At 54.5% G+C, this 27,686-nt stretch overlaps 1 protein-coding gene across 2 annotated transcripts; it reads right to left on the minus strand.

Moving 5' to 3' along the window:
- Positions 1-181: 181 nt before the first annotated feature.
- KDM5B (lysine demethylase 5B) lies at positions 182-27,686 on the minus strand (the record flags this gene model as incomplete). Of its 2 annotated transcripts, none has more annotated exons than XM_079546277.1 (27): positions 182-319; positions 837-1,169; positions 1,598-1,752; positions 2,334-2,445; positions 3,932-4,420; positions 4,713-4,871; positions 5,181-5,360; positions 6,013-6,151; positions 7,298-7,653; positions 8,548-8,662; positions 9,816-9,966; positions 10,249-10,373; positions 10,874-11,055; positions 11,235-11,429; positions 11,763-11,882; positions 12,262-12,424; positions 13,047-13,228; positions 13,642-13,800; positions 14,189-14,308; positions 14,900-15,058; positions 15,577-15,680; positions 16,065-16,158; positions 16,599-16,733; positions 18,840-19,010; positions 19,664-19,786; positions 20,288-20,365; positions 27,549-27,686. In XM_079546277.1, 27 exons carry the CDS (start codon positions 27,684-27,686, stop codon positions 182-184), a joined length of 4,575 nt encoding a protein of 1,524 aa, XP_079402403.1. The 2 variants fall into 2 exon arrangements, with proteins under 2 accessions (XP_079402403.1, XP_079402402.1); XM_079546276.1 differs by having other exon boundaries at positions 14,900-15,094; positions 15,562-15,680; positions 16,599-16,770; positions 18,826-19,010.

The following is a 27,686-nucleotide window of genomic DNA, read 5'->3' on the forward strand; positions in this document are numbered from 1 at the left end:
AACCACAAAGATCAAAGGGAGAATACAAAAAGTGTCAAAAATCGTTTCGAGTTCTGGAAAATGATCCCGTGAGGATAGAAGTAGCACCAATTGCAGCCTGGTTCTCCAAACAGCCCCTGCAGCCCCAATGGAAAACTCCGCAGCTCTCCCTGCTCGAGTCCCGAAGGCTCTGTGGGCACTTTCACTTGCGGTACGGGGAGCCCCTCCCGGCGCAGCTGGCACAGATGTAATCCTCCTTCTCGGCCATTTCGGGGGAGATGCCCACGCACACCTGGTGGAACCACTGGTTGCAGCTGCCATCGCACTGGACCCAGTCCACCTGGGGAGGAAGGGAGGCTGCGGGTCAGAGGCAGCGGACAAAGGCACGGCACTCAGGAGTTACTTTTCAACCCCATTTATCCCCAAGAGGGCACAGCACTGCTGCATGCCGGGAGCCAAACCACTGCAGCCCGGCTCCTGCAAAGGAGAGCCGCCCTCCCCTCCCATCGCAGCTCTGCCACCCAGGGCAGCGATATGGATGGGAATGCAGCCTCTCACACTGGGGGCAATGCCATCCTTCCCCATCTTTCAGCACAGATGGGCGCAGCGGAGCTCCAGGGCTCTGTGCCCATATTTCAGGAGTGGAAGTGAACACATCCCACTCAGCCTCCCGCCCCTTCCCAGCCCAACAGCACTGCTGCGATGCTCAGCCCCGCTCCCCTTCCCCGCTGCTCCTGGGGAATTCAGAGTTGTGATTTGTGACACCTTCGCACCCCTCACGCTGCCTCCCGCTCTTTGCAAACAGCATTTCTGCAGACCAGCAGCTCCCGGCGCTCAGTGGCATCAGCTGCACTCACCTCCTCTCCCTCGGGCTGCAGACACGTCTCTGCAGGGCAGATGGCATCTTCATCCTCAGAGTCCTCCTGCTCAGAGAACGACGTGTCGGAGGGAACCAAATGGCTTTCGCTGCTGCGCTGCACCTCCAGGAGCCGCTCCCTCTCCCTCTCCATCCTGCTGCTGCTGCTGCTCAGATCCTTTGTGTGACTCAGTTTCAGTTTCTTCTTTTTGGGCGTTCTCATTTTTCTTACCCTTGCTCTCTTCTCCTCGCAGAAGCTCTCTCTCTCGAAACGGCGCTTCATTTTTCTCTCCATGTAACTCATTCCATCCTTTTTGCCCCGGCAGCACTCGTTCTGTCAGAAAGGTATTAGACAAACGGTGAGGATACAGCTGATGGACACAGCTCCATTCACTACACCCCGTGCTTAGGAGGAGCCTCCAGTACAAGCAGCGTTTGTCAGTGCTGCGCAGGGGAGCGAAGGACGGGGTCACACTTCAGTGAGAGTTTATAGAAAGAAGATTCTCATCTCCTGTCCACGCAGTGCCCCAGGGGCAGCCAGCAGGGCCCTCAGCACAGGGACAGATGTATTTATCATGAAGAGGGGGGATCACAAAATCCAGATTCAAACTGCAGAAATGCATCAGACCCCAAATGACATCCGATGGATTGGACACCTTACCAATTCTCCACTGCTTTTGGGCACAGGAAGCACCTTCTGTGCTCACACACCCAGCATGATGCCCACACTGCCCCTTGCTGACCCCGCGCTCACACATTCACCTTTTCATTGCTCGGCCCTCCCGATGCTTTCTGCTCAGCCTGCAGAGCGGGGCTTTGCTTTGTGAATAGGATCTGGTACAGCTCCTGTATTTCAGGCAGAGAAACCTGCAGCAGCTGCGCTTCCATCATCAGCTCGTCCAGCTCGGTGCTAACGACTGCCAGCAAGGAGAGAAGAAAAGGAATCCCTCCGTGTCAGCACCGATGAGAACACAACCCGTGCAAGACTTTAAATCTGCAACTGGACAATTTGACTCTCATCTGTTCCCTCTTCGCCGCTCGTTTTTAACAGCAGAGTTAAAATGAGAGTTACAAGTTTCCAAGCAGTTACTGAGCAGCACTGTGACTTCATCCTCCCCTGCCTGCGGTTTGTGCCAGCCCTATGGCAAAGCACTGCCATCGTTCTCCTTCCTCTGAAGACACAAATCAGTGTCGTGGTCTCACTGCAGCACGAGTGGATGAGATGAACAGAGCGGAATTCAGAAGTGAAGCCAAGAGAGGAGAGGAGGAAGAGCTGAGGATGAGCCTTGCACCTGAAACCTGCCTATGGGCACCACCCCCACCCCACAGCACGCACAGAGGGCAGCTCACAGCCATGGCCCGTTTCACTGGCACTGAATTACAGAGCGCTCCTACTCGGAAGCATGAAACTAAGGCTGGACGTGGAGCTCTCCTCCATCAAACACATGAGAAAAAGAAAAGAAAAGGAAAGAAAACTATCAAAGTGAAGATTACGAACCATGAAGTGGGATGCATTGCTGTCCTGTAGAAAATGGAGAATGTAAATATATGGTTCTGTTATCCCAGTCATGAGGCATGGAGAATGACATAGCTCCGATTGTTTGAGACACCTAGAAAACAAAGCAGAACACAGCGCACAGGATTTTCGTTACGCATTTCGGTCTGAAGCGTCAAATAGCTGCAAAATGAAAAATCAGAACTCGTTTCTTTCACAGCTGCTTGGGACTTGCATTCCTGCACAGGATCCCTACAACCCCTCATCCTGAACCTGGAACACGGGCAGCATTAGGGCTGGAGCTGCTGCTTCTGGTTGTGACTGCATGCTGTCCCTGCTCAGCACGGCCATGGTGACACCTCCACAGCCCTTGGAGGCTCAACATCACGACCGGCTCAGCTCCTTCCTGAGCCTCTCCTGACACCTCTCACAGGGGCACCCAACCTTCACTCTGAGCATCTGGGTGCCTTTATAAACCCCCTTCACCTTCCCTGCTCACAGCTGGTTTTCAGGTTAGTTTCTCACACCCCGATGTCCCCTCTGTGCGGCGCCCCGGGGCTGCAGTACTGTGGGAGGCACAGGACAGGAGGGCAGCGCCAAGAACATTGGCCAAAAAAGAAAACTCAGAGTCCATGCAGAGCGAGGTTCTGGCTCACAGCTCAACCCAAGGAGGGACGGAACCCCACGGTCGCAGTGAGCTCCTGCCCAGGCCCCCTCACTGCTGCTGCTCCAGAAGTGCAGCCCCAGCACGGCCACACAGGCAGCACAGAGCAGCCCCAGCCCCGGGCAGAGCGGGCAGTGGGACAAGCAGAAGCCATGCTGCTCAGGCAGAGCCTGAAAGCAACACTGCGTGTCATTTCGACTGGTTTGTGTCCTTTCTGCTGCACAGACCTTTTGGTTCAGGCTTTGTCCCCCTGCGTTTATTATCTCAGGAACACCAGACTGTGACACACTTTGCACTGCCCTGCCCTTTTTGCTGACAGACCTCTTCACCAGAGGAAGTCCCAGACTGTCCCAGGATCCCACTTCAAACACTGCAGCTCAACCCAAGGCGGCTGCAGCCAAGGTCCAGCCTGGGAGTTTTAGTGTAAGTGACACAGAGGGATGGAGGGATGAAGACCCTCTGCTGAAAACCACCTGATCTGAGCAGAGCTCAGAGCTCAGGAAGGTTTGTGTCTCCATTCCCAACTGTAAGATTCAATATTTCTAAGTATACAAGTACACAAAATATACAAGTAATTATACAAAATTCAAATACTTGTAAGATAAGAACACAAAGACCAATCAAATACTGAGAGCTCTTAGAAACAATAGCTCAGCAACTGCCATTAGTGGCATCTCATCAGTGCCCAGAAGCAGGGAGAAGCAGAAGGAAGAAAAGCTCCTTCAGGAGCCGTTGTCCTCAGGACTCCAGCAGGACAGAACAGGAGCTGTCGCTGGAGGACGCGCATTGTGGCTAACAACCCTAATTCCTTAAATCTGGAAAGGAAAACATCAGCAGTCTGTCTCGCCAGCATTTGTGAGGAGATACAGAGCACCAAAAAGCAGAGAGGCGTTCAAGGCTGCTCTCAACCACATCCCGCCTGGGCACTCAGCCTCACCTTGTTTGTCTCCGGCAGCTGCCCTGCCGCGCTCTGCCACCGGCTGTACAGCAATCCTGAGCCAACTTTGTCCTGTAGAAGTTTTAGATTCCCTGAATACAGCATTTGTTGTGCTCTGTGCTGCCAGTTCACAGTTCTCTCTATCATGTACCGCAGGGCATCCCCCTCGGGGAGCCGCACGCGGATGCGCTGCAGGGAGGCCAGCAGAGGAAGGATCTTCTCCAAGGGCGGCTTTTCCGAGCGGCGGCAGAGCGGGCAGAGCCACACGCGTGGAGCCTGCGAGGCGTGGGGCGCGGAAACGCAGCCGGTGTGGAAGAACCCCCTGCAGAGCTCACACTGGATCATGGGAGCTGCCGGCTCCTTCTGGCACACGCAGACCTTCAGCTCCGCGTCCTCCTCGCCGCACAGCAGCACCTTCCCCTCGTTGGCCGCCCGCAGGGAGCGCAGCGCCTCCATCTCTTTGAGCCGCGCCTCCCCGAGCGTCGCCATCTGAAAGCGGGGTTGGGAAGAAGGGGTGAGATGTCAGAGCTGCACCACGAGGAGCCCCGCGCGCCCAGGAGCGTCTCCTGTCTGCTCAGCTCCATCCCTGCCCGCCTCCCCTCAGAGCTGTCGGCGTTGGAGGGGCAGCAATCGGGGCATGCAGCCATGAGATTTCACAGTTCTGTTTTCCGCCAGGACCAGAGACACAAAGCCCCTCCCTTGCAAAATTAACGACAACCAATGCAAACAGATTGCAAGAACTTGGAAGAAACTCCAGGTCAAGAGAAGCCGCAGTGCTTACCGCCGACGCGGTGTCTTTGCTCTCACACAGAGCTCTCTCTAAGTCACTCAGGCTCTCCAGCTTGGTGCTCTTCTTCTTTGCGCTCGGCATCGGCTCCTTCAGCTTCTTCTGCTTTCTCTTCAGACTCAGCGTCCCAATGTCGCAGCGGGGACACAGCACCTGGTGGGCAGAGGGGCGGCATGGCTGCGATGTCCTGACTGCAGCCACGCTGCTCTCACACAGCCACGTGCAACCATTTGGATCGGGAATCCCTGCAGATCCGGGCTCCAGGGCAAGGTGAGCTGGGAATCGAGGGCAGCTGGAAGGTGGAAAACTGAGGGCCCACCCCCTGTGTTTGAAGTTTAGAATTAGAAGCACAGCGCAGCACGATCACTGTAAGATCAGCATACAATCAGGTCACATCTGCTGTTTGGTGAGTTAATCCCCAACCCGGACACACTTTGCAGCGGTGCTGTGCAGCTCTCTTACCTCCAGAAGGGAATACGGGGAGTTCTCACACAGGAACGTGTTGGCTGCACACTCCTTCCACGCCTGCACCTCTGCCACCAAGGACTCGAGCCGTGGCAGGTAGTCCAGATGCACCGGGATCGAGCGGCCCCTGGTCACCAGCTCCACCAGCGTGTCCAGGACGGGCACACGTCCTCCAACCTGCAGGATTAAAATTGGGGGACGCTCCATGGGCTGAGGAGCTCTGTGCACCACACTGCAGGCAGCGCACGAGGAGCAGAGCGGGCAGAGCTCACAGCCACAACAGGCGCTGATGGGGTGCCTGAGATCTGCTGAGCAGAACCTCCAGCACCACAATCACAGCTCGGGCACCGCAGCTTTGCTGGGCACGGCCCCACAGCCGCCTGCTGACACCTGCATGCAACTGCAGCCAGAATCCCCGGCACACACAGACGAGTTTCCATCCCCAGCAGCCAGAATTCCACAATCCAAGGCAGTTCGATTAAGTCCTCTCATGACAGCCATCAAACATAAGTTAGCAAACCTGGAATGCACTTTGGCCTTTTGAAGGATTTAATGCCGATGAGAGTTTGTTGTTTCGTGTTTGTTTTTTTAAATAAGTCCCTATTAAAATCCCAATTCAGGTTGGATTGACCTGAAAACATCAGCACGCCCAGTCAGGGCTCACGGCCAGCCCAGGGCAGGGGGACAGCCCTCGTTTACCCACAGCAGTGCCATCGGAGCACAGCGCGCCGTGCTCCAGGCAGGCACTGCTGATGGCCCCACACACACAGCAGCGAGCTGACAGCACTTCCCTCTGCCCGTGGAGAAGCTCGGAGCTCCGCTGACACACCTGCAAAGCTTCCACCTCCTGCAGCCAGTCCTGCGCCTTCTGAACCGCGTCCTTCAGCGCCGCGCCGCTGGGGAGGTAGGCAGGGATCTCCTCTATCTCCTTCACTGCCACCGCGAGGCTGCTGAGCGACTGCCGTGGCCTGGCCAGGAGAAACAGCTCAGAATGTGAAACGGCCACGGCACCTGGGGCTCCCAGAGCAGCCGTGCCGAGCAGAGATGTGCACTGAGCACGTGGGGCACAAATAATGCAGGGAGAGTCCCCAGAAAGGTTTGTCTGTGTGCTGAAGACTCCTGCTGGCAATGCTAACAACAGGAAGCGATCTGCTGGCTGTTCCAAAAACGTTTACACATTTGGGCTGCAGGGAAATCCAACATTCGCCAGCTCCTGAGGGCAGACCTGTGGTGCTCCAATGCACCAAACCCCACAGCAGAATCAGCTTCAAGATTCTACACGAGAAACCTGCTTTCAGAAAGCAGATAAGGACAGTTCTGTGATCCTAGACATAACTGGTGGGATATGCATTGTTCCCATGGATATCAAATAATGTCAAATGCAGCCACTGCTCCAGATGGCTCGTCGTTTCCTCCTGCTTTCTGGCCAGGTTAACGATCAGCAGTTGCAAAGAAAAGCAAGCTGTGTAAGTTAATACATCTGATTCATACTCAAGCTGTGCTTTGAAATTGTGCTAGGACCACTGGTTACCCACCTTGAGCTCATCTGAGGCTTTTGCTGTGACTGACTGACTTCCCTTTTGTCTTTCTTGTCATAATGGCTCCAGATGAGCACTGCTCCCAGGAAAGCCTGGGAGATTTAGGGCCATGGTTTATTGGTACAGCAGTGCTGGGATGAAGGTTGGACTGCACGAGCTGAGGGGTCTTTTCCAACCTTAATGGTTCTACGACTTCTCAGCATTTCACAGTTTGATTCTGATCGTTTAAAAAGGTACAAACTCAACTTCATCTCTACTTTGGAGGCTGAAACCAAACTTTAACCCAGTTCTGATGGCACTACTTTAAAAGTAGTAATGCACCCCACCGTGCATTGGGAGGGGAATGCAGCCCAGTCCACAGAAAAGCAGAATCTGTCAGTCGGTGATACACCTCTGCCTCAGCCCCATCTGAGCAAGCATCTCCCACCTGACAGACAAAGGGCTGCACAGCAGGGAATGCTGTCGCTCAGCCCCATCTCTGTCCCCTCCAGAACGGCACAGACACAACAGGGAGCCCCTGTGGAAACAAAGCCAACCATTTTCATCTCAAACAGCAAATAAAGGTCCCGCTTCTACCTGGCCTTTATCAGGTTTCTGGCTTTGTCATCCCAGTGCTCGGACACAGTCAGCAGCTCCTGCAGCTTTGCCATGGCCTTCTCAACTGCTGGGTAGGGAGCCAGGCCGACCCCGGAGTCGATGAGGCGCCTCATGTCATCCAGAGTGAGAGAGTTGTGCTCTGACGAAGCCATCTGCACGTCCTCCAGCCAGCGGGCCTGCTCCAGCCTGACCCGCAGCTCAGCAAGCTGGGGTAAATCCACATCGAAGTCAAAGCTGACGTCCAGGAGCTCCTGCAGCTCCGCAGCACTCGGCATTTCTTCTGAGAGCAGTTTTTGGCTTTGCTGTTGAAAAGCTTCCACGCGATCAAGAAGGTCCTGTAAGGCACAAATGCACCCATGAAACAGAACAAACCGGACTGCCAAATCTCCTACACATCGAAGCTCAGCCTTAAACATTCAGTTTAATTCTGCTGGCAGCCACCAGGTCACCATGCACAGTGTGCACAGATGATTGTGGTGCTTGGAGGACCCTCAGCACACAGCACAGATTGAGCATCTCTCCCACAGCGACACCTCTGCCATCAGATGGGTGTCACACTGAGGAGCAAAAGGCTCCGAAGGGAAATTCAATGCTCCGCTGGTGCCATCTCCTGGCTTTGTTCTGGGATGTTTATGAAGAACATCCGTGTAATTCCATGATGGAAACAAAGCCTTTCTGGAGATACCTCAAAGCATGAATCAATCGTCAGGAACTCGGGCACTGGTATGAATCCTACAGCTGGAATTGCCTTCATTCTCCTCCTTTCTCTTTCTAAAAGCAATCGCACTTTTGCCCTATTTGGAGCTGTGAACTCTTTTATGCTGAGGTCCTTTCACTGAGCCCACTGAGCAGTGCTAGAGCTGCAGCTTCCACTGCTCAGCTGTGACTCCTACTTCCCACCTTGGGACTGCAGAGAACAAGAAGAATGCTGCAGCTGTGTGCCTGCTATCGCCCTGCTCAGGAACACCAGACGCACAGCACTGTTTGGATGTCTGCCATTCCCGGACTTCTGCTTTTTAAATAATGAGATAACTTCAGAGCAACAACGCCATCAACAACAAAAAGAAAGCACACAGAATTCTACAATATCTGCATCCCAAATTCCAGACCTGACAGAGCCTCCAAGGCCATCGCCCTGCCAGCTTTCATCCTCGGCACACACAGCGCCAGGGGTGAACGCAGGGCCGATGCGGAGCGACACAGAGCTGCATCCCCCACAGCCACCTTACCTTCAGCAGCGGCGTCTGGCTGAGCAGGCAGGGGAGGGCGTAGAGCTGCCTGACAAACAGCCGCAGCTCATTCACCGTCAGCTGGTTGGGGCATTTCCCTCCTCCGGAGCGATACCTGCAACCACACGCAGTTAAACCTCCTCAGATGCCGCTAAATCCTGATCTGCCCCACTCCAAAATCTGCTTCTGATTTCTCGTCGCTCTCACACAGCGCAGCACCCGAAGGCATCCAACCCAGGGCCCACATGAGGGGAAACTCGAGTTATGAGAGCAGAATGAACTATTGTTGAAAACACTCCTTCACATGAAGCGATGCTCTGGAACGGCTCCTCAGCTCGGGCAGAGCACCAGCTGTTACAGAACCAACTCAGGCTTCTTTCCAGAGCACAAAGCAATTGTGGGTAAACCATGCAGTTCTGTTGCAATAGCCATTGTAGGAAGCTCTCCCTGTGCCCACGTCGAGAGAGAGCAAATCCCACCTCTGAATGGGTTCTGTATGCACAGGTCATGCAGGCACTTCTCAAAAATCCTCTCTGTGCTGAAATCATCATTTTCATTTTTACCTAAACGCGCTGCATCAAATAAGAGGCTGCTCAGTGCCACCCAATTAGCTGGTATTAAAAAAAAGCTCTCTGGTGCCAAGCCAGTATGAGCAGGAGGGAAAAGACATCTCTTACTATGCTGGCTCCAGCTGACCCTACAACGCGTTGTTTAAATTAACGAGGAAAACAACACCCCTGCAGGACACACAACTGCAATGGGAACGCAGCTCTGATTCCCTTTAACTCAATTTCTGCACAGAACGTGCTGGCAGGAGCAGGCAGCCGGATGCCCAGGAATGGAACACCCAAACAATGCCCCATCTTCCAGTTCCACCAACAAATAACCTGAAGATGCACCACAAGTGCTGCCAAAGGAAGAGCGAGCCCTGCTCAGAGCTCTCACACAGCATCACCAACCCGGGGTAACACGCTTCAGTTTTCCACAAGCAGGAATGAATGCAGTGGCACCGGCAGCCCCAGCAGCTCCCAGTCCCTGTGCCGTGCAGCTCAGAGGGAGCTGCTCCCCCTAAAAGCATCACCACCACCTCCTGCCTCCAGGGAACGACAGCAGAGTGGAGCAGACTGGGAGCCCTGCACGGCTCACACGAAGGAAAGCTGAGTCTCCCCATAAAGATAAAAAGATTTTTCACGTGTCACTCTTTCACCACTGCCCATCGCTCACCACACACGTGGCTTGGGTTCTGCTGCAAACGTAACGGCGTTTACCTGGTTTGTCTTTTGCCATTAAGGAGCTGCTGTGCTACTGAGGCACATTTGTCTGCATCCTGTGTGACCAAGCGGAGGTGCCGCAGCAGGTCGTTGTCCGGGAACTTCTTCACTTCTGATTCTTCTATCAAAGCCTTAAAACTGATGAGGCCTTTTGGGGAAGACACCACGTCAGCACAAGCGTCCCTTAGGGATGGACTTCAAACGTTAAGGTGGAACAGTGTAACACAATAAATATATTTCAACTGCAGTTATGTTCGTATGAAAGAGAAAAGCGACTTCTAACCTCACATAACTTCCAGAGAAACAAGATCTGGAACGTTTACTTTGGACCATGAAATCCAATCCATCTCTTTCGACTGTCACGTATCACAAAGTTGCCAAGGTTCCAAAATCAAATCAGTATTTTAACAGTCACAGGGAAGGCACTTACTTCTCTTATTGCTGATCTTTGCTTCCAGGGCTTCGTTCACATTGGAAGCCCATTCATTGTACGACTCTGCACGCATCTTCAGAGCGTTCATCATTGGGTAGAGCTCCTCCAGCGTGTAGCGGTACCTGCAGCAGCACAGGGGTCAAACTTCAGCAGAGACTGAGGGAGCAGAGCACGCAGCCCATACAACACAGCAGCAATCTCACAGCTCAGAGCTGCAACCACTGCGTGCTGCACCTCACACACATCAGTCATACAGCAGCTCCAGAAAGCACAAAAGTACATTTGTGTAGGGCTGAGATGTGACAAAGAAGAGGAAAAAAAGACAGCAGGAAAGAGAGCTAACAAAGCACACCAGAGGTTACTCCACAAGGACTGGAAGTAGCGCAGGCGATGATGACCTTGTTACCGTAAATCAAAAAGCAAATTAATTTGCTCAGTAATGCCTGCCATCATACAACAAGAGCTGAACGCTGAACAGAAAGCATCTTTGTGCATGAGCACATGACAGGAACTTTGTTTTGAGAGCACTGTTTGCAAAGGACCTCCGGAGACAGAACACAGAGAGCATCACTGACACAGCACAGCCCCGCACGGATCTCCAGAGCACAGCTTATCTGCTTACCCCAGTTTGTACTGGTAGGCAGGGCAGGAACAAAGATCCTCCACGTGGTACAAGCACACCAGCAGCCCTGGTTTACACGGGCAGTAAACGGCAGACATGAAACAAGTGGTTTTGCACTTATAGCACTGCCGCTCGTCGTCGGGGAACAGCTCGAATGCCACCCTCTCGCAGTCCGTCACCCCCTGCAGAAGTGTTAACAAACAGCTGTGCCTTCCTTCGGAAGCTGAACGCATCAGCTGGACAACATTCAGAGACAAGACATTGAAATCAGGCAGACGGAAATGCGTCGAGAGGGCAGGCGGAGGCAGGACTGCCGGCCCCTCAGCGCCGTCTCAGCTCACGCAGCCTTCCCACAGCTCACCAGTTTCTGAACCTTGTCGCGCAGCATCTTCTCGTCGTCGATCATGATGGCCATGTCCTTCTGAACAGTAGATGCCACCACCACATCCAGGACGTCGGCCTTGGAGGCCATCTTACAAATCATCTCATCGTGAGAGAACACGCAGTAGCGGCTCAGCAGGCGGTAATGCTCTATGCACTGGCGGCCCAGCGGCAACTGCAGGGACAGAAATCGCAGCATGAACGCGGAGCTCTTTGTGCAAAGCACACTGCAGCCCTGATGCTTTCTGCTACGAACCAAAAACGAGCAGGGGAAAGGCTGAGACAAACCCTCCTACCAACAGCACCCCCAACTCTGAGCACAGAACAAGAGGCACCAGGACTCCACAGACAGCCACAGCTCTCTGCGTTCAGCTTCCAGCAACGCTGGAACAACTTCCTCCTGAGCTGGGGACCAGCTTTGCACATCAGCAGTAAAACGCTGCTTGTATGGCAGCTAGAGACAGGTCTGGAACCACAGACTTCAAAAGAAGTTGGTTTTGGAACGCACCCAATCCACGGTGCAGAAGTTCACAGCTTCAGCAAAATTAAAACCCTGATTGAAGCCGCTGTGATAAGCTCTTGGAAAGGTGATCACAAACTCTCCAGCACACTGATTGGTCCGATAAACCTAGGAGAAAACGCAGATACCATCAGGTCAAAGCTGAACAGAACTAACAGGTTTTGGCCCCCTGACAGAAACTCTATGGCAAAAACAAGGGTCTGATTAAACAAGCACAGCAGGAGCTCTGGCCACCGTTTCCATCCAAGATGCAGAAATTACATTAAGGTGGAGTTCCAGAGAAGATTTGCCAAGCAGTTCCCAAAACAACGATCCCGCTGCCCACCCGTTCACACGGACACACTGCACCACACAAGGAAGCCACAACACGCGTGGAAACAACCCCAGCATCTCTGCAATACAGGCTGCTTCAATTATCAGGCATGAAGTGGAATTCAGTGCAGATGAAAGAGGGCTGAGTCAGGGGGAGCAGCAGAGTCCAACATACAGGCACTCCGTGGGCCATCAAAGTGTTTGGGTTCATTATGGTGACAAGTTGGTGCAAGAGGTCTGGCTGAGACTCGAACAGCTCTGGAGCAAGCTTCTTCATCACGTCCTCCAGCTGTTCTGCTGCATACCCCGGGGCTCCATACCACGTCTTTGGTTCTCCCCTGCAAGGTTATTTAAACAGGTAACTACCAACAAACCTGTAGGACATCCTGCTTAAGGGCCCCACGTCAAAAGGAGGGATTTCACCAGGAGGAAACATAAGGGTTATGTGCTCTCCTCAACCCTCACAGTCCATGCAGGTCCCTCCTCCAGCCCTGCGCTCTGCACCGCCCGCATTTCAGAGAGCATGTTTTAAACGTGGAGACAAAAAGAACTGAGCCACTGGGATCCCAGTCCTCACAGTGGAAGCAATGGGGGACACAGAGCAGGCTGTGCACACAAAGAGGAGAGGTGATGGAGAAACAAAGGCCTGAGGGACGGCAGCTCATGGGACCCTGCGGCATCGGCTGAAGCTAAATGGTTTTAAAAAACCTCCACGATTTCCAGTTTCACACTGAGCATAATAAAACACCTGAGGGCATTCACTGCACCTCTCGTGGTTGCTTTAAAAGCTGGGGATGGATGTCCCCTTCCAAAACACAACCAACGTTCAAGCACAGCAAGCAGTGCATCGCATCCAAGGCTGCAGCACGGCGTCCTCAGCTGAGCTCTGAGAAAGTGCTGTCAGAAAAGGGTGAATGAAAGGGACAGGGCTGCTCCGCCCAGTCAATCCCCCTCACTCACCAGTGCAGATAGTTGATGGAGTAGCTCCAGTGGTCCTCAATGTGCCAACAGAAGGAAGAGAAGCACATTCCCACATACAGCCAGGGCAGTTTCATCCCACATATATCTGCGGTGATGTGGGCAAGAACAGACTGCTCCATCACAGGCATGTTGTTTAAATTCCAGCCACTGTCAAGGTATTCCTGAAAATGGAACAAGAGTTTAACAAACATGAAGTGAAAAAAACAAGAACAGGAAGAAGAAAAGCATCTTTCCCGACTGAAAAACACCAGGAATGGGTCAATCAGTCACGGAACAGAACCTCCATTGTCCTGATTCTTTTCAGTAACCTTATCTGACCTGCTTTGTTAAAATGAGATTGTTTTGTGTTTTTTTTATCTCAAAGTTATTTATTAACTTCTATGGTAAACCTATGGCTCTTACTGTGTGATCACCAGGCATTTCATTTCTGCAAAACTGATGTAATTCTCTTCAAGCTCTACACCAGATACACAAAGCAAACGCTCTGCAAACCAGTTCCATTGTTTTGCTTCGAACCAAAGCGAGCGACTGGAGAGCTGATAGAAACGAGCACAGCGAGCTGATAAGGACCCACCTCCTCTTCTGGTCTCACTTTGAATTTCCCATCTCTAACTGGGAACCCGCTGCCGAACTCCTTGGAAGCGATATCAGCCCCATACTCCACGGTGACGTCCTCCTCAATGGTGCTGACGAGTCTCCAGAATTCCTTCTCCACCAGCTCGGTGGGGACCATCTGGGCACCACAGAGAGAAGCAGCTCAGGCGCTCGGCGCGCACCCAGCAGCGCACACAGCGCACAGCCCAGCGCACAGCACGCCTCGCAGCGGGCCGCAGCCGGACCTGCTGCATCCCCGGGGTCTCAGCGATGCCTGCAGCTGCACAAAGTCCCCTCCTCACAGATGCTTTCCCAGAAGTGAAAAAATCAGCAGCCAGTGGAATAGAAAACCACGATGCCACCAATCACGGGAATCGCCAGCATGAAGAGGAACCTCTGATCTGCCAATTCTTCCCATACAAAACCAGGATTCCCCTCCTCTCTCCCTTTCCCCCCCACTTCCACATTTAAAAGAAGCACAGACAATTCAAACTGTGTAACGGCGTCAGGATGAGAACAGAACTTACGTGGACTGGCATGTTAAAATAGTCGGACTTGAAGGCATCTGCCATCTCCCCAAACGTGCGCAGCGTGTAGTCCCGGGCTGCCTGCTCGAAGCCAAATGCTTCTTGAGGCTTATTGCACTCCTGCAATCACAAAGATCATCATTTCCACGATGTGTTACTGCAAAACAACCCGCACTGTGATTTTACAGGGGGGGCTGCGACTGCCCTGTGTGATGGGGCAGGAAAGCAGACCAAAACGGGACCACTGCCCCACATCACAGCGGCACAGGAACAGCCAGAAGGGGCACTGAGGAGCACCCTGCCCCTCTGCCCCTAATCCACCAAGCACAGAACTGATGGGTAAATGTGTACAAAAACACGGATGAATCCATGTGTCAGCGCCGTAATCTCCTCCTCCTCTAATACAGCTAAGGAAAAAGCAAAAGCTTCCATACTGCAGCATACGGTGACACCCCCATTCGAACTCCAAAAGGAAGGTAACCATAAAACCCAAAGCGTTCTTTGGAATTTCAGCTGTGTTGACGCACAGCAGCCTGAGGTGCAGAGCATCAAGTGGCAGCTGTGCAGTGTGGAGCACACCTGGCCTTCCTTTCCTTTCCTCCTCCCTCACCTTGTTTCACAGCCGTGTGACAACACACGGTGTTCTCAATCCCTAAGCCCACATTCAGAACAGAAAGAATTTCCAGCCTCCTACAGCGTCAGTCGAATTACCTGAGCCAAACACTGGGGGCACCTCCAGTCCCCTTTGGGAACATCGTGAAGGGGTGGAATTAAGCAGAAGGTATGGTAACTGTCATCACAGCCATCGCACAGCAGGAGACGGTCCTCATCGTTACCACTGCCACATAAGAGACACACATACAAATCCACCTGTAACAAAAAACGGCCAGAGCAGGGAGGTGAGTGCTGAAGGAACTGATGGCCAAAGAGCAGCTCGGTCACTGCGTCATCTGTGCCACTCAGCAAGGTGTATTTATTTCTACTGCCTCTCTGCAATGGAACTCAAGCAAGTGCACTCAGTGTCATGTCTTTGTCAGTTTACACAGCCTGCCTCCCACATTCAGAGGCACACAGAAGCTGCAGGCTCTTCCGTGGACGTTTTCCTCAAACAATTCAGCAGGAATCAGATGATTCCAGACCAGCAAATTACATCTCCTGTAGGGAGTGCAGCTTATCTACCCTGTTATTTTCAGCTTTGCAGCAGCCCAAAGCTTTGCAAGCATCTTTGCTCCGTCAGGCACAAACACTGTTTTGTTTCAGCCACGTGATAAAAAAACACAACAGGTTTTACTGTGACACGAGTGACAGGAAACATCACTGCATCCCCCAGAGAAGCCCAGGAGCACCTGGAGCTGCGTGGGGCAGCAGGGAACACAGGGCATACTCACAGCACTGGTGGGTTTTTTGGATCGGGCTTTGGATTTGTCCTTCTCCTGCTCCCCAGCATGCTCTCTCTTCTCAGTAAGTTTCACTGTGCTGTACGTTTCCTTTTCTGGCGCAACAGGTGAAAAAAAAAAGCCATTATAAAACATTGAACACTTAGCATCACCGGTCATCACTTATTTTGCTTGTTATTACTTGTTAAGATCACCACAGCATGTTACGTTTTGCACAGGGCTCTCTGCTTCCTTCAGCCCTGCTGCAGGCTGTGCTCAGTGCTCACTGTGCCCGCGGCCATCGGCTGCTCTGCCGCCCCACCTCAGGATGGCAGTAAAGCAGCAACACACACAGCTTTGGTTACGCTGAGGCAGCATCTGAACACCAGCAGCGCCCACGCGAGCCAGCACTGGATCATTCCAACTGCTGAATTAAAGCCTGGCCTGAAAACCAGGTCTGTGCAAGGCAGAGGAGCCCGCTCACTGCTCCCTGTGCTCACCATTCTCACACTTTGGAGGCGCACATCCCATCCTGCGTCTCAGATTATGCGTTCTCGCCTCTGGAGAATCAGACTCAGTTTTAATGTTGGTCGCCTGATGAAACGAAAAAAGGAATGGAGAGAGTAAAACTGAACGAGTCGATAACGCCCTTAAATAGAAAACTCCGGCTCTGCATTTGTGTTTGGGAAAACCTTTGCTGCCCCTCCAACTCAGGGCTGCCCACCCACGGAGCGCCTCCCAGCTCCCAGCCTCAGCCCTGCTTTTGGTTTGTCTTGTTTTCCTTTTCCAGGTAGCACACAATTCACACGGCTGTAAATATCCGCATCTGTTTCACCACGATAAACCACCATTTACCACCGGACGGGCTGGGAGCAGCTGCTGTGCACAGGGCTGGGGCCGCAGCACCGCCAGCTCCCTTCCAACCCGAACCATTCTGTGCTTCAATGGCTGGGGAGACACCAAACTCGCAGGCACCCCTGCAGCACAGCTGCCCTTAAGCCCCGGCTCAGCACAGAGCAGCTCAGGCCGCTCACCTCGGCCCGCAGGCGCTTCGCTCGGCGAGCAGGAGGGCAGCTCTCGGACGGCGGCACCGACTGCCTCTGCGGGATGTCGTGGGGTTTGTACTCCTTGTCCTTCGTGTCGCTGGTGAGATCCGGCTTCTGCAGACACTGCAGAGACACAATTGGAAATAGGATTGCTTCACTTCTGCCCCCGCTCCTATTGGGAGCTTTGTGCTGAGCAACGTCCTGGCTCGTGTGACAGAATGCAGAACAGGCCTCCCTACTTACTGTGCTGCGTTAATAGAAACAAGATTTGTGACAGTTCTAACTGCACCGTTTGGAACAAGTTTCAAAATCCCTTTTTCTTGCCCAGCAACTGGAACTGCACTTCCAAATGCCAAACCATTCCTGACCCTGAGCTGCAGCCCTGGCACAGCTCTCCCTGCAGCCCAACACTCCTCCAGCAGCGCTGCTTTACGCTCCCAGCTGCACACGGGAAGCCCTGGCAGCGCCCCACAGCAAGCAGCAAGGCGCTGTGCAGACACACTGCTCTCCATCCTGCTCAACAGACAGAGCTTCTCCTGCAGGAACTGCAGCAGTTACATTTCTTGTGTGTTGTTGGAGGGGAGGGCGCAGCAGGGGGAACCCAGAGCAAAAGAGCAGAGGACGACACGAAGGAAGGAAAGCTGCTTCTGTGCCCGGATGGATCCCTGAAAGTCGGGCACAAACTGAGGCGCTCGACGCTCAGTAGCAGGAGACAGAACTGGATGCTTCTGAAGGAGAGGACAACAAACACTAAGGACAGGAGGAGTCTTTTTTGTCACAAATAGCCCTGCCAGCCTGCAGCCACATCCCAGCGCTGGGCGCCTGCTCCAACCAGAACTCTGTCAGCAGCAGAGAAAAGAGGATGGGAACTGCAAGAGAAATGCTGCGGTGGCACAGGGATGGATTCTCTGCAGACAACAAAAGAAATCAGACTTCGAGAAACATTACAGAGAAGGGGAGGAAATAGAAGGAAAAGTGGTGCTTCAGAGACAAGGAGATGAAAAGGAGTGAACAGAAGAGGAGATCAACACCAAGGCAGGCGGAATGGTGCTGGAATTAGCAACTCTCCTAAGTTCTGGGTCCTCCAATTACATCCTCCTGTGAAACCTGAACCTCCACTACAGCTTCTGCAACTGAGGACATACAATCCTTGAAAGCAAGTATCTAGAAGGCAAGCAGCTTTTCCTCAACAAAGTAAGGATGAAACACAGAAAGACAGCAACAAATAGCAAAATTTGCCTCATTTCAGTGCAGCGCCTGAGCAAAGAAAGAGCACTGCTCAGCAAAGGGAAAACCCAGACATCTACAAACTACACTTTCAACAACTGTTGAAGTAAAAACATTTCCCACCGCCTCAGCAACCAGAAGGCAAAGCAGCAGCACGAAATGGCAGCTCCTTAAGCTTCCACTTCTTGTAGGTCCAACTGAAAACACGGAGTGCTGTCTTACGAATGAGAACTTGGAACGGCACGACAAACTGCAGGCCCTTTCCCAAGGGCACCCTTTTGGAAAGGCTGAACAGGTCAGGATGAGATTTAGGTTATGGCACAGCCTTCAGAAGAAAGGATGCCATTCCTCAGCTTTGTTTCCACAGGGAGAAGGAGCTGAGCACTTGGACAGAAGAGCAGGGAGCTGCTGGCAGATGGATGCTGGCAGCTGGGCAGGTTTCTCCTGAGAGCTGTGCTGGGCAGCACTGGGAGGAAACTCCCGCCTGACACTGAACTGCAGCATCCAATGGCTGCATCCTCTACAAAGACAAAAAGCACAGAGGCTGAGGCTGCTGGCAAAGCACCGAGCTGACATACAGAGAAACAAACAGGAGACACGACCCACAGTGCTGCTGTGCCACCAGAGAGGACCTGCACCCACCTGCTGGTCTGTGATATAACCCTACTTTGCATTGGACAAACAGCACTAAAACCATTACTGGAGGAATGAACAGTCATTACTGGGGGGCTCAAGACAGAGAGGAAATACATGAAGGCTGCACTCCAGTTGGTGGCTGTGAGGTTACCTTGAAGAATCCCACCTAGCAGCAACTCCGAAGCATTGCTCTTGCTTACAAGCTTTCCTGTGGCTCTCTGCACGGCTTGCTGCATCACAGACTGCACATTACCAACTCATGGTGTAAAGCACGAGATGCAGGTGTTGCAAAGATTCCATTGACACAGAATTAACAGACTGGCTCTGGCACAGGTAGGATTTGAGTTAAGACACAGCACAGCTTACCAGCAGGCTTGCTCCAGACTGGAATAAGTTGTAAGGATAGAGAATTCGCTCGTAATGCGCGCGGATGTGCGAACCCACAGCCTTGCCAGGAGCAAATCCCATCCTTGTGGCTATTTTGGTCCATTTCCTCTCTTTGCAAACGACATCAAACCCTCCTTCTTCTGCAACTAGCTGAAAGAGAACAAAACGGCTCCAGTTTAACACCCAGGTGATCAGCATTGAAGGCACACTGAGTGTGAAAGAAACAGACACAACGCAATCACTGCTTTAACAGAGACAACTCGTGATCCTATGAGTCTAAAATGATCCATTTTTTAAAACTGATTTGAAGCTTATTTAAAATGTGCAACTGGCAGCCACTGCTCACTGCAGCGCTGCTATGGAACGGGCTCAAAGCAGCAAACAGGAGCCACCCGACGTGTGAAGAAGTGCAGAACCACCCCGGGGCGGCGAATCCCAGCCCTCGCTATCAGGACACACATCAATCCCCCCTCGCAGATTCCGTCCCCACAGCATCTGACTTTTCACTCCCTCGCTCCCAGTGGAAACGCCTTTTCTACCCGCTGTTGCTCAGCAGCTTCCTCCAGTTACAAACACAAGTTTCTTCCCGACCAATTTGCTTCCAGGTTCATCTGCAGAAGAGCTGACATCTCATCTCATCCCCGTGCTCAGGTGGAAACCCCCACCATTGCATTTCCTATTACTTCGCCACATTATCTCAGCCAGCTTTAAATGAAGTAACATTTCCCGCTCACACACAGCCCAATCCTGAAAGCTGCCAACACAACACCCCCTCCAGGTCGGTTCCCCCCTCGCAGCCTTACCCTGTTAAGCTGAAATAAATCCAAGATCTTCCTCTCCACGTGGGGGATTTTCAGCGTGCAGCCCTGCAGCTCCCAGAACTTCGCAATCTGGTCCAGGAAATTCAGCTTCACGCGGGTTTGGGCCTGGAAAGCAACGAGGGACACCGTGCCACGTGGAGGCACAGCTCCCCTGCCTGCCCGCTGCTCCCAGCGCCGCTTCCTGCAGCCTGAGTCGACGCCAGCAGTGAATGGAAGTGCTCACAAGCAGGTTTTGCACCAACCGCGTTTTCTAATTGTTCCTTCCAAACGGCTCCTTGTTTTTAAAGCCCTCTCTGCAAGCTTCATCTCTTCTACTTATAAAAGATGCTGCAGATGCGCAAAACGAGGGCAGAAAATGTACAGCGCTTGAGAATTTGAGCTTGACCACTTAAAAGTGGAACTGTGTGCTTTTAACAAGCACCAATTTTACTTTTTATGGCTGGTAGGCCTTCATGCAATTGCTGGAACACGAGGATTTCTGTGTGTTAAGGCCGACGTGCAGAGGTACCAAATGCTGTTGGCTGAAGTCGCACCGAGCTCAGCTGGGAAACATCATTAAAGATGGGACAAAACAAAGGGGGGGCAACGCCTGGCTCTGCAGCTTACCTCCAACTCATTGAGCCGCTGGATCCTCGGCGTGAAGTGAAGTTTATCAACATCACACGCAAACGGAGGCTGCCAGTCCTGGGAAAACAGAAGTGCCTCATCAACAGGGCAGGAGGGGAGCAGGGCTGCGCAGCGCGGAGCAGCAGAGCTTCCAGCTCCTGATTCCTCGTCTGCAAACGCTCTGGAGCAACCAGAGCACGAGCAATTAGAGCCGAGGATCAGCACCGAAACAAAATACCTGCAAACCACTGCAGTTATTTGTAAATACGACTACAAAGGAATTTTATCTCTCAGATCTCTGACACCCATCACGTGCGGCGGTTTGGCTTCACTGAACTACACGAGATTTGATCTGAACTTGACGGTAATTTATTACTTATAAAGCAATCTGATTATCACTAATTACAGAATGAAGATAACATGCAAGCACTTCTGGGACAGGAGAGCTCTGCACCAGGAAGGACCTGCAGTGCCATGCGTTCCCGCAGCAGAAACAGCCGGAGTTGCAGGCTGCATTCCTCACCTCAGCAGGGAAATGAGACCCCGTGCCAAAGCTGCCATCAGCAACACGGGAAGCAACGACCCACCATGGCAGCAGCTGTGCCCAGCAGCAGAGCCCTCAGCAGGGCTGTGCAGTCACAGGGCAAAGGACTCCCAGCCTTTTATTCTTTTCAACACACACCAACAGCCCAAACCCCAAGGCAGTGTGGACAAGTCTTGCGATCCGACAGGGCATTTTTGGTACATGAAGGCTAAGCAAGGCTGGAATTAAAACTGTGTAAGCTTCCAGGCTCACCAGCAGACCCTTCAGACATGAGCTGCTCAGCCCACGGAGCCGTGCTGCCCTCACACTGCAGGGCGCAGGGCCAGAGATCCGCTGCAACCCACACCGCCCTCCTGGGGCTCCCAGAACTCACCCACAGAGCCCACTTACACAGAGCCAGCTCCTGCCCCACAGGTCGGTTACCCACACATCACCTGCAGCATCCAGGCGCAGCCAGCAGGCAGCCCTGGGGTCAGCGCTCCGTTCCCCAGCCCCAGGCGCCTCAACCTGAGCTGCAAGTCAGTAAAACCCACGAGAATAACACCCGGCAGCTCATGTTTCTGGCATATGGGAACCGCCTCAATTCCTGAACAAGATGCAAAATAAAAATTAACACATTAAGATCCATGGAGCCTTAGGCTGTCTGAAGGACCCCACGGCCGCCCAGCCACGCTCGCATCCCTGAGCGCCTCCTGGGAGCGATGCGCACAGCGTTTCTCTGCACACAGCTCGCGCCTTTTGCTCCCCTGCACACGAGCAGCTTCCAAGTGCTGCAAGTAAAGATCTTCCTCCGGATTTTGTCCTGAAGCCTCTCCGACTTCTTCAGCATCTTTTGAAAACTGCAAGCAGCATTTGACGCAACCCTTCCCGTGTAGACAAAAAAAGGAGACACGTCACTTCCATTATTTTGCTAGACAGCGGCGTAGTAAGATCCAAAGGAAGATCTCAGCAATTCTGCCACAGAAACGCACTGGGTTCACACAGCAGCTTGCTGGGATGCCCACCCCGCACACATGACCTACATTTCTTTGTTCCCCATCCGTGTGAAGGTGCGACGCGGCTGCTGGCAGAGGATTGAGGTCGGACTGAGCTGCGTGTTCTCATGCCACAAAGACACTCAAAGGGCACCTGGATCACAGAACCTCAGCAGAACCGACCTGCGCCATCAGCGGAGCTGGGCTCACCCACAAAGCTGTGCAGGGGAATTAATCCCTCTGTGACCCGCTTGGGGCGGCGCTGCCAGCAGGGCTGTGCACAGCAGAGCTGGTGGTGGAGCCCTGCAGGGAGATGAGCCCCTTCCTCCCGTGTTTCTCATTGGAGATCAAACCGGGCTCTGCGACGGACCGCAGATTAACAACAGAAAACAAAATCTCAAATCCTTCCCAACAGAATCACTGCCAAAAGAGGAGCCTGCAGCACAGAGCGGCTCTCCAGACTCAGGAGCTTCTGTGCCAATTCCAAACATGGACAGCAATGAAATCTCAGGCCAGCAGGACGCTTCTGGAGCAGCACGGCCAGCAGCTCAGCAGTGTGGGAACCAGGTCTGACCCCCAGCACAGGACGTGGCAAACACAGCAGCCTCTGTGCTGTGAGCGCAGGAAGCGGCCATGGGGCAACAGTGAGCAGCACCAGCATGGGAAGGAAAACGCAGGGCAGCTCAGGAGCTTCCCTGCTGTGAGCAGCGAGGGCAGCAGCTTCACCAACGCACCGCCAGGTCTGTGCTGAGCAGCTGCAGAGCAGCAGCCTGGATCCTGCTCAGAAGCAGCAGCCGCTTCTGCACCAGCAAAGCCAGGTGCCCAGCCCTGGGAGGGCTGCTTGCTGGAGGAGCAATCGGACCTTGAGCAACCAACCCACGGGCAGGAGCAGCACACCCAGCCCTGCGCTGGCTGGGAGGTGGGGAGCTGGAAGCCATCTCTGCCACCGCTGTCGGCAGCAATGGAGGTTCTTTCAGTAAGGGCGACCTCTCAGCTCCAAACACTCGCTGTTCTCTCCCCACACCCCCAGGTCAGCATCCATCCGTGCCACCAGCACCAGGCCCAAGAGCTGCAGCACCGCAGTCCCAGCGCAGGGCCTCCAGTCCCACCTGGCCATGCGCACCCTGCACATGGGGCTCTCCCATGCCGCCCTGTGGAGCTGCAGCCTGGGGGCAGGGGATGTTTTATTAGCTGATCCATCTTGGTTCTCTCCCTCAAGTTTAGCAAACAAACAGAAAAGCAGCAACAATCTGAAGGCTCTCCCTACAACTGCACCTCTGGGAGCTCTCGAATAAACTGCTGCATCTCCAATTTTCAGTGGGCTGCACGGATCGAGCACCCAGAGCTCTGTGCCGGAAGGACGGACCCCAGCACGGAGCTCCCACCGTTCTCACACCACTTTTCAGCATTTCACAAGCACAGGAAGTACAGCACAGCCTGCGCCGCGCCCAACAGCCACCACCAGCAGCACCTCCTCCTTCCCATCTCCCTGAGCACCAAAGATGGGCACACAGGTAAGTGGGCTCCTCTGACCTTTCCTGGCTCTGCTATTGGAGTGGCTCAGGCTGCCCTGGTGCCCGCAGGGATGGATGCTGCTCCACCTGCAGCTCCAGCACCACAGGGCTGCCACGGCTCTGAGCAGAAGCCCTCCCAAAGGTAACCACCGTGTTCAGCCCACATTTCATACAGAAAGACAAAATAACCTCCGTTAAATGGAAACCTACCAACAAGGAGGAGGGTTTTAAATGTCCAAGTGTCCAGCAGGCACAGCCCTCCCAGCCCAGAAGAGCTTTGGGTCTCCCAGCTGCACTCACACCGCGCTGCTCCGCACGCAGCACTGCTCAGCACGGCTCCATGCAGCACCCACTGCTGGATCTCACTGAAATCCCCCCAGCTGTGCCCTGCTCAGCACTGCCCAGCACAGCTCACCACCATTCCCCACCAACCCCGCTCCCTCCAGCTCTGATCTCAGCCCCTTTGTTCCTAAAGGGAAAACCTCACGCTGAGTCCCACCTGGGAGCTTCTGGCCTCATCGCATCCAGTGCTTGGGAGGCAGTCGGGGTCACCCCACGACTCACCCAAACCTGCCACCTGCATGGGGTCACCTCTTTTGTCCTTCTAGACCCTTCCATGGAGATCAGATGCCATTGGCTTGAGGTTCTGAAAGACCATCAGAAACCCCTCCTTTACTGTAATTCATTAAAGCTGAAACAATCCACGATTCCTTCAGCACGTTATCAATTTTGCAGAACCACAACGACTGCAATTAGAATCCTGACACACACCCAATTCGTTTACAGCCCTGGGATTGTGACAGTGTGACCGACCGAACCAAACAGCGCCAGGGCAAACAGCAGAGCCAACCCCAGCCCTGCCCACCAACCCACCAAGAACTTAAAACCACCAACACAGCCCCGCTCAAAGCCCCCCAGCTCCATGAGACCCAGTGGAAGAGAGCTGCTCGTGTAGAAGTGCTGTGCCAACTCCTGCGAGCTGCAGGCAGCCTCACACAGACCTCCTTCATCTCATCACTGCACCCTGCGGGTTGTTGGGACCCCAGCTGCCCTCCTCCATCCTCGCATTATTCAAAGCACAGCCCAAACCTTCTCGATTGCTGCGTTCAGCCATCAGCTGTAATGCTGCCAGGACGTCATACAGCATTTTATATTTTCAGACTGATGACCACGGCAAGGAGAGCTGAAGTAATTGCTGTCAGTTATTTCTTCACTGCAGCAAAGCAGCTCCGCAACCCAATGGAAAGAGGGGTCCATTCTGGAGCAGAACTGGAGCAGAACAGCAGGACACGCTCTACTTTCCACCTTTCATTCTTGAAGCTATGTTGGAAATCTGCGGGAATGTTTACTTCCACTAATTGAAATTAAAAGGCCATCTCCGTCCAACAACAGCCATGCTGTGCTCCAGCATCACCCTTCAGCCTTTGAAGTGCCGGACAAACCACCACTCCAACTTAGCACCAAAATGAAGAAACCCTAACAAAGGACGAATTCAGAGAAGAAAACCCAGCCAAGCACGTGATGGACGGGCTGCGCAGCACCCACTGCTCTGCAGACAGCTCTGCACCTTCTTGGTGGTGGCACACGAACCCCACGAGGTGGCTGCAGGCAAAGCCCAGCTGTGCCGCGCTCAGGGCAGCCAGCAAGGAGCTCAGCGCGCTGTTCCACATCCTACAGCAGCGCCAACACAGCCACTGCCGCGTCCTGCACAGAACCACCGCTCACGTCCAGGAGAGAACCGCAGAACGCTGTGAGTCGCAAGGGGCCCTCAGAGGCCCTCTGGTCCCACTCCCTGCCGAGCACGGGGACACCCCCGGCCCCAGCAGCGCTCACAGCCCTGCCCTGCCCTCGGGGGGCTGCGGGGACGGGGCAGCGCCGCCTCTCTGTGACCAATCGAAATCCTGCTCTTTTCGTCTGAAGCCACCTCCCCTCGCCCATCGCACAGACCCCGCTATGGACTCCGTCCCCTTCCGTCTTACAGCCCATCAGATACCAAAGGGAAGAGTTAACGCTGGGATTGCAGCATCCCACAGTCACCTGAACGACAGCAAAACCAAGTCATCAGCAACGAAGAGGAAGGAAGCTTCTCTGGAGCGCTCAAGTGGAAACTGAAATTCCAGCCCCCCTGAGCAGCTCTCCCTCCTGTCCCATCCCTGGTGATTCCCCCACCCAACACCCTGCTGCTGCCCGACCTCCAGCACTGATTTCTGCCGTGTGCTCTGGCTGCCCGCTCACGCCCAGCTCCCAGGAAGGAGACGTCCGCAAGCCTTGAGAACGCAGAGCTCTTCCCTTTGTGCTCTGCAGCTCGGAGCTGTGACCGCCCTGCCGTCCTGCCAGCCATCCCATGCTGCAGTCCGGTAGAACAGCACGGCTTCACCAGATGATAATTATACAAGAGTTTAAGCTCAAATCAATGCAAAAAGGGACTAAATTCTGATTTTTTTCCCAATGCGGATCCCGGATGGCACAGCCACACAGGCCAAGCACAGAGGCCAGAGCCCCACTGGGACGCAGGGCGATTCCCACCGCTTCCATCGGGGAGTTCTGCAAAAAGGCCGACGCAGCCCAGCTCACCTCCCGCAAACCACCGGATCCTACAGAAACCAACAGCTGAATATTCATCGCGCTCCTGTTTCCAGGAAGGCCAGGAACCACGTCAGGCGCCGGGCCTGAAGGGCTCCCTCTACGCTCCAGGCTGGTGCAGGCGCAGCCACAGGGCCACCGCGGGGCAGACGGGCGGTGGGAGCCCAACCCCGCACAACCGTGGGGCGTTGTGCCCTCGGAGCTCCGGCCGTCCTCATCCCACTTCTGAACAGCAGCTCAGCGAATCCATCGGATCATAGAGGGGAGGTTGGCCTTTGTAAGTGGAGATGGAGCGTGCTGAGGACGCAGTTGCAGTCGGTCGCAATTCCTTCAGAGCTGCTCGTCTCTGCCTCTCTAACAGATAACGAAGCTCAGGAGGAGCTTTTATTGTCAGGCTTTGGTTTTGTGTGCAAGCAGATGAGAAACGTAGATGAGATTTTTAAAACAAACCACAAAAAAAAAAAAAAAACAACAACCCATCTCCACAGAAATTCTGCTCTGCTCCCAACTGCTCAATGCTGTTGGCAATGCGCGCTCCAAAAAGATTATTCTCCTCAAAAAGATTACATAAGTTCAGCGTTGGCCGTATAATGAAAACCATCTGATCCCCTCCGCCGGGCTCAGGGCACGCAGAGCCTCCCAGGGCGCAGCTCCTCCAGCACAAAGATCCGCACCAGCTCAGGCACCAACTTCACTTTAATTCGGCCGGCCGCCGGCGGGCGGAGCGCGGAGCCGAGGAGCAGCGAGGAGCGGCTCCGAACCGCGAGCATCGGCCGGCAAAGCGCCGCGCTGAGCTCGGCCCCGGCTGGGGGAGGTGCGGGGCTCCGCCGCCGTGGCCCGGCTCCGCATCGAGACGAGGAGATCCGCAAACGCTCGGCAATCAGATTTCCGCTCCTCGCCATTCGGGCCGTTTATCCCCGTAACGGAACCGCCGCTCCCGGCCGCGCCGACCGCGGGGCTGAGATCGAGCGGCTCTCGGCAAACGGGGTCAGCTAACAAAAGAAAATCGGAACCGCGACTGCGAGCGCACCGCGCGGCCGGGCCGGGCGACGAGGACGAGGACGAAGCTCACGGCTCTTCCCAGCGAGGATCGCGTTCTAAAATGGTGGCCGCGTCGGCCCGGGGTCTGGCGAGCGGAGCCGGCGGCCGAACTCCGGCCGAGGAGCGCGGGGCGCCGCAACTTGCGCGGAGATTCCCCGCACGGAGAGCGCCGGGCCGGGCGCCGCGGGGCCGGGAGCAGCGCGGAGCGGAGGGCCGCGGCCCCACAATGCCAACATGGAGGGCAGCACCGAGCGCCGCTCCGCTCCGGGGCCACTCGGCCCAACTGCGCTCCGGGACGGCGCCGGAACTTTTGGTGACCGAGCGGCGCGGGGAGGCGCAGAGAGACCTCGGCGGGGAGCGCGGGGCGGCCGGGTCAGAACCGGGCCAACTCCGGCACTCGGAGCGACTTGGAGGCGGCCGGGGGACGGACGGGGGCGGCGAACGGCGGCGGAACGGCCCCGTCCGGCTCCGGGGGCGGCCGAACTTCCGCGCGGCGCCGGGGCGCTCCGGCCGGGCCCGCCTGCCCGGGATCGGCGCCGGAGGTGCGGCTGCGGGCCGGGCCGCCACACAAAGGCCGTTCCCGGCGGCGCCATGCGGGCACTCACCGGCGGCGGCCGCACCTTGCAGATGCCGGTCTGCTCGGCGATGGGCCGGATCTTGTGGATGAAGGCGAAGGGGTCGGCGAACTCCTCCCAGCTGGGCTCGAACACCGGGCACTCGGGCGGGGGCAGGAACTCGGCCAT

This window comes from Tetrao urogallus (genome assembly GCF_951394365.1).
Source record: "Tetrao urogallus genome assembly, chromosome: 24".
Taxonomy (NCBI): Eukaryota; Metazoa; Chordata; class Aves; order Galliformes; family Phasianidae; genus Tetrao; species Tetrao urogallus.